At 44.0% G+C, this 10,428-nt stretch overlaps 1 protein-coding gene across 1 annotated transcript; it reads right to left on the bottom strand.

Moving 5' to 3' along the window:
- Window positions 1–535: 535 nt before the first annotated feature.
- On the bottom strand, window positions 536–5,627 carry tbr1b (T-box brain transcription factor 1b). The gene is made up of 6 exons (XM_019868157.1): window positions 4,703–5,627; window positions 4,445–4,599; window positions 3,371–3,492; window positions 3,109–3,267; window positions 2,949–3,010; window positions 536–1,414 (listed from the first exon to the last, which is right to left on the bottom strand). The coding sequence occupies exons 1-6, from the start codon at window positions 5,398–5,400 to the stop codon at window positions 595–597; spliced, it is 2,016 nt and encodes a 671-aa protein (XP_019723716.1). The 5' UTR covers window positions 5,401–5,627; the 3' UTR covers window positions 536–594.
- Window positions 5,628–10,428: the final 4,801 nt, after the last annotated feature.

The following is a 10,428-nucleotide window of genomic DNA, read 5'->3' as shown; positions in this document are numbered from 1 at the left end:
CTCTTTTCACAACAACAAAAAGAGCCTGCATTTAAAAAAATCACATTACATACATATAAAGTACATATAAGTTGTTTTCAAGCACGTATCACGAATGTAGCAGTGATCCGCATAACATCAGAAACATTTGGCAGCCTACGGTTTTTTGATTAGGTACAAAATATGAGTGTTTTGCTACACAAAAACATGTCATGTCCATAACTTTCAATATGTTTATATACTGTGTGAATACATAGAGAGATCACTTAAGGCTAATTGACAGAACTTTTGTTAATTTCGACACTACATAATGTATTTGGAGGGTACATCCAATAACTATCACCAATAATTCATATTCATATATATATAAATTATATTCCTATTTACAGTGGCCCTGATTGTAAGACGTGAATCGTGGATAATGTACACTTTTTGGCTATTAACAGTGTATGTGAACTGTCACAATTTCACACTCTTGTTCATTCCCGAGGTGACAGACAGACAGACAGACAGACAGACAGACAGACAGACAGACAGACAGATAGATAGATAGATAGATAGATAGATAGATAGATAGATAGATAGATTGATTGATTGATTGATTGATTGATTGATTTAGCTGGTAGAGTAGAAGCTGTAGTAGCCAATGTCCTTGGAACAGGTCTTGTCCTCCCTCAGGAGGTCCGCCTTAAGAGGGGACGCCGTGTCCGGCACCGGGGTGGAGGAGGGAGACATCCGCCTCCGCTTGACCGCATCGAAAATTCCCGAGTCGCTGGAATCGATCGACTTGATGGACGACGGAGTCTCGATCCACCCCGACTCTGAGGTCACATCTTTGGCCTTGGCCTCCTCCGAGGCGACAGGCGAGCGCTGCGTGGGGACCGAGTCGCCCTCTTCGGCCAAGCAGTTGCTCCTCCCCCCGATGGAGTTGGGGGGCCAGCAGGGGAACACGGAGGTCGCTTTGCCGCCGACTCCACCGCAGTACTGCGGCGGGGTGCGTCCCCCCCACCCGGAAGGGTCCGCGTAATAGCCGAGTGCCCGGTTAGAGCAACCTGCCGCGGGCAAGGGCAGCGCCTTGACGCCGGCCGCGGCATAAGACAGCAGGGTGGCGGCGTTGCCGGCGAAGTCGGCGGCCTCGTACGCCGAGGCAGCGAAGTCCAGTCGGTTGTTGGCAGGGGAGACGAACCAGCGCTGCGGGGCGCCGCCCACGGGGGGCTCGTCGCTCTGCAAGCTGTTGCCGAGGGGCACGCCGCGGTCGGCGCCAGCAGCCGCCGCCGCAACGCTGGGATGAAATCGAGATTTGGCATAGGAGCTGACGAACTGCTCCTGGAGGAAAGGGGTGTGCACGGCGTAGCGGGGCCCGGCCATGAACTGCGAGCGGGGGGACTCGCCCGGGGACGGAGTGAGGCGGTCGATGTCGCAGCCTGTGTACACACTGGAAAACAAACACGTCCAAGCAAAATGACCACAAGGCGGCTGCTGCGGGCTCCAACGTGCAACACGTGGAATCGATGCGATGGACACCTCATTAGGTGCAGCCACACACAAAAGCTGAAATGATGTCATAATAATAATAATCATAATTTTATTATTATTATTCTAAATACATATTTTTAAATATTTATTTGCTATTTTTCATTCTTATAATACGAATAAAATGTTTTAAAAAATCAATAACATATCGTTATAATTCAATTAATCATTTTAATGATTTAATTAATTTTCAAATCATCCATTTTCAACACCGCTTATCCTGAACAGGCTCGCGGGGAGTTGCCCGAGCCCATCCCAGCTGACTTTGGTTGGAAGGCGGACGGCATCCTGAACTGGTCGCCAGTCAGTACCACGGCACATACGGAGACAAACAACCAATCACACCCACATTCACACTGTCACTGAGTGGGAACCGTTGCCACGCTGTCCGCACACAAGTCAGGTGAGTGAACCACTACACCATCAGCGACTTCTTTTCTGAATCTTTTTTTTTTTTTTTAATATGATATGTTGTGGAGTTTGCATGTCACCCGTGCCTGTGTGGGTTTTCTCGGGGTACTGTGTTTTTTCCCCACGTTCCAAAAAAAAAACAAAAAACATGCAGGACAGTTTAATGGGACACTCTAAATTGTCCGTATGTGTGATTTTGAGTGTGGATGGTTCTTCGTCTATGTGTGCCCTGCGACTGGCTGGCAACCAGTTCAGGGTGTCCCCCGCCTACTGCCCGAAGACAGCTGGGAAAGGCTCCAGCACGCCCACAACCCTCGTGACGATAAAGGAATTAAAAAATGGATGGATGATATTATTATTCGTTGTGGTTGTAGAAGCAGTGTTATTTTCATATCGTTTAATAATTGAACACAATTTATTCATATTGTTATGATCTATAAAATCATAATATTATTATGATTGTCATTACGTATTAATCCACAATAGTTTCAATGTTTTCTGAATCCTTTTTTTTTTCCAATAAATCACGCTAATATTTAGCGTTTTGGCTTCTCGCAAGTCTCTTAAGATACATTTACTGCCCACTTGATTAGGTACACACAATATCCACTCAGCTACGCTCAATACTGAAATTGCGATTACATTGTATTTTTTATCAGTCATCTTCCAACTTTTTTCATTATTTTGCCTTCACATACAACGTCCAATCCACCCCCCCCCAAAAAAAAAAAAATTGTGCAAATAATATTTAGCGCAAAAATCTTAATGCCACCAGCATCTTAAGATGCAACCACTGGCCACTTGATTAGGTACATGCCAGATCAATACATATCAGCGCGGAGAACTGATAATGGCATCTTAATTAATGGTGTTAAATATCAAGTAATTATCGGTGGAGTGGAAAAACAAATCCAAGCCGATGATTAAAATCATTCCTATAAATAAGAACATTTTGCATCAAAATGGCAGCTGATCTGCCACTTAAAACGGACTGTATTTTCAACAAGATTAGTTCCGAATCTTACGTGTCATAGTTGTCCCGAAATCCTTTGGCAAAGGGGTTGTGGTCAATCTTCAATTGCGTAATCTGTTGGAGGGAAACGTGCGCGCAGCGTTCATTGTCGCACCGGTAGAAATGTAAATCAACATGAATCGTGTTTCATTTTCCGGAATCGGCGCTGTTACGTCGGTGTTCTGGTAGGCGGTGACGGCGATGAACTGCGTCTCGACGAAGGTGAACGTCTGCACTCGGCGCGGCTGGCTGCAGTCCTCCGTGCCGTCCTCGTTCACTTCCACCACGTGGAGCCTCGGCTGGTACTTGTGCAGAGATTGCAGGACCACCATCTGCGCCAAAAGCGTGCATCAGACGTTTGGTATACGCGATGACGAGAAAAAGATACATCTGGGGAAATAAATGCACTGAAATCATGTCAGGATAACGTCTCACCTGTCCCGTGTTGTTGGACGCCCCTTTATTGTTTGTCAGCTTTAATTTTCCGAAAGAAATCTCCTGTCGCATCCAGTGTGCACCCGTGTTCGGCGAGTCCGGGTGCATGTAAACACGATTTCCTAGCAACATAAAATAGGTTTTCGGAAATTCAATCGAGAGCCAATTCATGCAATCGGAGATTTTTTAAAAAATATGATAATGTTCAGCTTCGAATTCATTTTAAAGGAGGTATGCGACTTATTGTGGAATACTGACGGTGCCATTTGCTTTATAGTCACATTTTTTAAAAATGACGGAATAGTTCTATTCACTATCACTGTTTATTGATCCAAATTTGCGTTGTTCACACAAGCATCATAATAATAAAAAACATTGTTTTGATTATCTCGCGAATAAAACTGAGAAGCAGAAGAAAAATGCTGACATCAAACTGACAAATTAGAATTGGAAAATGATAATAATAATTTTACCAACGTGTATTATTCACCTATATTTGGACCTCTGAGGGTGTCAGTTCAAATTGAGCAATGGAAGAAAACTGATTTTAGTTAAATAAAATCTATTTTACACGTTTGTATGTGTTCTTCGGGTGTATTGTTCGGTTGAAAACATTTTATTTAAATTCAAGGCATTTAAATCGAATCCTATTGGAGTGTTATTTAGCTGTTCTGTATGCAAACTATACTGATGAGAACAGTTACACTGACAAAATGGGAAATTATTTTTTCATGCATTGTTTTCATCAATTTTTACATGGGTTGTTTGACTGCAATGTTAAAATAACAAATTATAATTATATTTCCACACATTGATGATATTCATAAAATAAATGTTTGGATTTTTTTTTTGTCGTGTTCAATATATATTTCATGCATTGTTTTCATCAATTTTTACATGGGTTATTTGACTGCAATGTTAAAATAACTAATTATAATTATATTTCCAGACATTGATTATATTCATAAAATAAATGTTTGGATTTTTTTTTGTCATGTTCAATATATTGACATTTATTTTTCTGTATCGAGAAAAAAAAATCATGTAAGAAAATGAATTCTTTGAGGCCATTACCTACGACGTTGGTGTCGGCCTTTCCGCAGGGCACCCACTTGCCTCCCTGGAACCTCCAATGATTTGGATCAGCCAGGATAACATCCACAAAAATGTTGTAGTGAGCAGTTGGGTCCAGGCCTGAAATGTTGAAGCTTAAAAACGGGAACATCCTCCTATAACAGAAAAACCACCGCATGAAAAAAAAACTGATTTTTTTTTTTGTTGTTGTTGTTGTTGTTTTAGGCTGACAACATTTTGAAATCAAGTGCTCCTCACCGTCCCTGTTTGGTGATGATCATCTCGGTCTGGTGCCTGTGGAACTTGAGCCACAGGGCCCTGTTGCACAGATACACCTGCGCCTTCCCCGGCACCAACCCGGCAGCCTGTGCAGGGGAGAACTGGTAGAAGGCGCCTGCCTGGTACCCGGTCCCGTACTGCTGCGCGTAGGGGTAGCCGGCGGCGGGCGGCGGAGGCGGCGGCGGCGGCGGGTAGCCCTGAGCCGCCGAGGAGTTGCTCAACAGGCCGTTGTAGGCTCCGTTGGCCAGCACCGGGTGGTGGCCCACGTAGCGGCCGGGGCTGCCGATGGAGAAGGCGGCGTGCTGGCTCGGGTAGGGGAACATGGCTCCTGCGGAGGCGGACGGCGGAGGCTGCGCGGACGGAGAAAAGTTGCACTTGTCTCCCGCGCCTGCTCCATGGAGGGTGTGACCGTGACGGGCGTCGGCGTCTCCGTGCGCACAGCCGCCGGGAGGGGAGAGTTTGCCCCCGTGCGCGTCCTTGGGCTCGGGGAAAGTGTCTGCCTCCGACTCATTCGTCATTTCCCTGGGGCTTTTTTTCACGGGCGAACTTCCCTCCGCGTGCTTTGAGATTATGGACGAACGATGCGCGCCCATTCCATCGCAGCGCGAAAGTGCGATGCTCGCGTGCACGCGCTTGCCGGCCGGGTCACTAGGCTGAGGCGAGAGCTGCACTTGCATAACTCAACCTATCAGAGCCCCGGTGTCTCTCTTTCTTTATATTTTTCGTATTTGCATACGTCGCCCACAATGCAGCGCAGCGGTGCTTAAAAAGGTTGACGACTTGGAGCAATTCAGCGTACGAGCAAGCGGGAGAGCCATCGCTGCCTGTAATGAAACCGACGCGCTGATTGGCTGAGGCTGCTTGGAATTGAACTCGGCACGTCTTAATTAAAAGTGAGGCAAGTACAGTGTGGGTAAGGACTGGTCACCACGAATCGCCCAAATCAGTGAATAACTGCATGAAGATCATGATCATGAAAGCTTGCATTTGAATAGCCCTCTAAAGACATTTGGGTAAAAAAAAAAAAGAGAGAACGCAAATTGGGTCAAACAAACTTTTGGGGTTATTTACTTAAGCTAAAAACTTGTGTCGAATGAATAAAGCACAAAATAACCCACTTTGGCAGGTTATTTTGTGGGTTTTTTGCATGTGACCCAATTGTATTTAGAGAGTATAAATCGGGTCAAAAATATCCACTATTTGGGTCAATTTGACCCAAGTTTCAAGGTTGTTTTATATAAATTGGGTTGCTGAAAAATAACCCAAAGTAGCGGGTTTGTCTTTTTTTTTTTTTTTTTAATAAACAAAATCGGTTTGCTTTGGACACTACCGTTTTAAGGGTGTACGGATACTGGGGCATTATGAACTTTAAATCCAAAAAGATGGATCAAATGAATAACCCACAAAAAAACTCCAAAAAATTGGGTTGGTTTTACCCCCACCCCCACCCCACTCCACCCCTCCCACTTTTCAGGGTTATTTGGATGTTGCTTTCATTTTTTTAGCCATAATTGCATTATTTTAGACATAACTGTTGCTGGAGTGTTGGTTATTAATCTCAATGTTTAGCTATTTTACCCACATTATTTACCTATTTATGTGCCATGAGTGCCAAAGTATGTCTGTGGAGGACATGAGGGGATTTATTATTCACATCAATGACAGACAGCCCATGACAGCTTAGTGCACAGGATGCCTTAAAATGTTTGTGATATAGCGCGAAATCACGGCGTCCCACTGAAGATGTGTTTATGAGTCCCAGGACTGCTTAATATTTCATAGGAGCTGAAGTTATGAGCCAGTGCACTGATATCGGGGACATGTCACACTAAGGCGAGGGAAACGTTCCATATTGGAGGAGCGACTGTTGACTTTTGAATATTTGAAAGAGAAGATAATCACATTGATTTTGTTTGAGTGGATATTCGCTGACCATTTCATTAGGTACACTTGCAAAATCAAGAGATACACAAAAATGTGCCTTATCTGCAATATATATATATATAAATATAAAGTAAAGCAGGAGAAAAGGAAGCAATAGTTGTTGAAGTGACAAAGTCAGAGTGCAGTGGGAGCAGCTGCACCCAAGGCTGCACAGTGAACACCTCGCTCTCCGGCCTAATAAGCTTATTACCAGGGTAACACATGCGGTTGGGAGGGGGTGCATGATCTCATCCAGACTGCCAGGCACTTTGATGCAGCATTTCATTGGTTTGTAAGGGCAAATTGATCACCCTAGTTAACAGCTGGACTGCATGATATTGATGGAAGGGTGCTTATAAATGAGCCACAGACTGAGAACTGACAAATACAGCACTTTAGCTTGTATGTTCTGAAGTTTAAATGTGTTTCAAGTGTGTGAGAGTGCTAAAAATATTTTTAAATGTATTTTTTTCCATCTATCGTCACTCTATATCGGGAATTTTCAAAGAGTGTTTTTCACTTCACGAAGTTAACTTGCATTCTGGGGTTTAGTGCTGTTTAATATATAAACGGGGAAAGAGTAGCAGGGTTGGTGTCTATACTGAGGTGTACATAGCTTGTGGCGCTAATGAACATGGCGCAACGCTAACAAGAGAGGTCATTATACAGTAAGGATGAAGGGTCCAGTAATCTATTCCTGTAAAACATGCAAGCACGGGCTTGTCCGGACCCGAGCGCGAGAGAAGGCTGCTCTCAGGTCGCTTAATTACAGGATTATGGTTCACTTCCAACTCTGATCTTTAATCAACGCAACGGGTTGTTGATGCTTTTTTTTTTTTTTAAATCCCTTGAACCAACTAATAAAGCTACCTGTGAAAGATAACTCACCTGGTTGCCCCTGGGAGTTGCTCATCTCATTCCACTAGCCCAAGGCACAGAGATGATCAAAACCAGTGTGTGTGTGTGTGTGTGTGTGTGTGTGTGTGTGTGTGTGTGTGTAGGCGTGCTACTGTACCTTAAAGAAAATACATTTTAAAAGTCATATTGACATTTTTTTTGTCTGCTGTTTTAAACTAAGACCACTGTAACGTTTGAAATTTTGCAATTAAAAAAAAAAAATCGCTCTCTGGCCCCACCTTGTGCCTCTAATGTGATTTGCAAGAAACCACCGTGGCTGAGGAAAAACAACCAATAAGGCAGAAGGCATGACTGATGAGGTGTCAATCATTTGTTGTGCACCCATGACCACACAGTATCATTGTGCTGACCTGCTCACAGTGTTTTGAAAGCTTTGCTGAAACTATGGTGTAATATCCACTTCTTAAAAATTAGAATTTAACAGAGCAGCCACGGCTAACGTCAGTTAATTAACAAAACTAATGCTAGCTTAGCACTGCTAAACACCAATATGCTACAATTTGTTTCTATAATGATCACTTTATTGGTGAGCTGCTTTTAGAACAGATTTAAAATGCTCCCCCCCCCACCCCCATTACAAGCAGCATCACCTCTTTCCTTGTATTATTCTGATTGCTGTTGTGCCGAAGGAATGTGTGCGGGCCACCTGGGTCTAATCTAATCAATGTGAATGACAAGGAGAGAAAAAGAGCCCAAAGTGAGCACCAGCTCGGGGACTTTACCTAATGCCCACTTCTGTCACTTCAATGACATGATCACGGCACACCAAATGACAACAAAATTATTGCCAGCAAGGATACAGTAGGGGACACACAGCGTCAGGTGAAATTGCTTTTTTTTTTTCTCTGCAACGACGGAATGGCATGTCTCTTGTCGGATGGGTAAACATTTCCTTGTCAGGCCAGTAATAAGGAATGAGGCACACTGGGCCTGGACTAAGAGGATAGAGCCAAGGTTATTTGGAATTCATGACAGGTAGTGGCTTATATTACAGTGGCACTAAAAATTTCATGGGAATGCATTTAAGATGGCCCTTAAGTTATTTATATGTTGTTTGCCACATGTCACATTGCAATTCCCGTCAATAAATCAAAGTGAAAGGAAAGGAATATCACCCTTTTTTTTTTCCCCTATGAACTTTGATTCCAAGACATTACCCGATGCATGTGAAGTGTTTAATTAAGTTGTTTGGCTAATCCTGTGACGTGGCGCTCGCCGCTATGCTAATATGAGCCGCCCAATGTGTGTCGACGGGACTCGGCGTTGCTCTCTGTTAGAAAAGACAGCTGGAGGCCTGCAAAGGGGCGGAGTGGACACTTGTGGCTTTTAAAGTCTCATTAGCCGTCCTCCCTGGACACGCGGCGACACGCGTCCGTACGCACAAGTGCCCCCCCCCCCACCCCACCCCTACACCTGCTCATTATAGCCGTGTCCTGAAAGGACGCAAGCCAATGCGCAGCCAGCGCCTCACCACAAAGCTCTCGGCAAATTAACCTCAGAGCAGGTGATTCTGGTCTTCGGTGGGGATTCAAGTCTGCAAAGAAAAAGATATCGGTGAACCTGCAATGGAGGGAGGGTTCACCTGTCTTGTTGTGAGAGAACATTAAACACATTGGACTGGGCCAGGGGTGGGCATCATCGGGCCCACTCAGTTTTTTTTTCTCTTTTTTTTTTCTTATAGTGCCCACTGAGCATTGACTTATTCAGAGTTAGGCAGTATTTTCGATTTTCTTTCTTTATTTTTTTTTTTGCTTTTGAATGCCTGCATGATGTTTCAGCAACTTTTTGCAAATAAACTTTTTTCAAACAGGTCTTTGAGCCATGAAAGGAGCAATGAATTTCCTCCCAAAAAATCGACTTGAATTGATATTTAAACACATTTAAAAAATGCTAAAGGAATATGAAGTCCAGCAGGGTTCTGATATCAGCAGACTCGGGTCAATTAGTGGAGCCCCCAGTTCAAAGCGAACATGGCGAATCAGCATTTGGCTGTTATGCTGCATGCACAATGCAAAAAGTCTACCCCAAGAGTAAATGCTTTTAAATCCTGAAAATAATGCCCCCCTCCCCAAAATATTTGTGATAAAGGTCTTTTAAAGCATTTGTACAATCATCCATTTTACAATTTTCACCTGTTTTCTGAAGATGAGCCATGATTGGTCGTAACCTGAGCAACTGTGATGTCATTTTAACAGAAAGTGGCAAAATGGCTGCCGACTGAAATGGACAAAATGGGTGTGGATTTTTACGGTTTAACCCGGATTCCACTCAGGCAATATTAATCAGAATGATGTGTTTAGACGAGTGAGGTGCATAGAGCATATTATTGTGAAGAAAATGGTTGATTTCCCCCTTTAAATTTTCATAAAGGAAGCTGCCTTGCCTTGCCTTGCCTTTAACAGTCCACTTCATCATGTGACATCATGAGACAAAGACGATGCCTCATAACTGCTCAAACGGGATTTGCCCTGGAGAACGTGGCCACTGAGTTCGGAGTGTCATCAGCAGGTCGCAAGAGCACAACAGAGAGACTGGAAGAGTAACAGAAAGGCATAGAACAACACTGAACAGTTAGACAAGTTCGACACAACTTGTCATGAGAAGATGCTCGCCAAAACGAAATATGGCTCAGTCGTTGGGGCCTGCGGTCGCTGTAGTCCATACGAATATAGCCGGAGCTGATTTTTTAAAAAAAATGGAGACACTGTCGTAGGGTCTCCACCTGGAGAATCCCATTAACAGACACATACTGAGACCTGTGTGAATTTTGTCTCGCACCAACCACAGCGAAGTAACACGTGTGAAACACTGCAATGTGGCGTCGACGAGACCAAAGCCAAGACTGATTTGCAGACTATGCAACT

The sequence above is a fragment of the Hippocampus comes genome, unplaced genomic scaffold (genome assembly GCF_001891065.2).
Source record: "Hippocampus comes isolate QL1 unplaced genomic scaffold, H_comes_QL1_v1.1 scaffold133, whole genome shotgun sequence".
NCBI lineage: Eukaryota > Metazoa > Chordata > Actinopteri > Syngnathiformes > Syngnathidae > Hippocampus > Hippocampus comes.
Note: the sequence above shows the minus strand (reverse complement) of the source record. Positions and strands in the feature narration are given on the sequence as shown.

What these genes read in the sequence shown, in the direction of transcription:
- tbr1b (XM_019868157.1), bottom strand. Translation starts at nt 5,400, where the DNA reads ATGCAAGTGCAGCTCTCGCCTCAGCCTAGTGACCCGGCCGGCAAGCGC. An exon ending in GGCCGACACCAACGTCGTAG is followed by an intron (nt 3,493 to 4,444) that starts GTAATGGCCTCA and finishes TTATGTTGCTAG; the next exon opens with GAAATCGTGTTTACATGCAC. An exon ending in CGTCCAACAACACGGGACAG is followed by an intron (nt 3,268 to 3,370) that starts GTGAGACGTTAT and finishes CTTTTGGCGCAG; the next exon opens with ATGGTGGTCCTGCAATCTCT.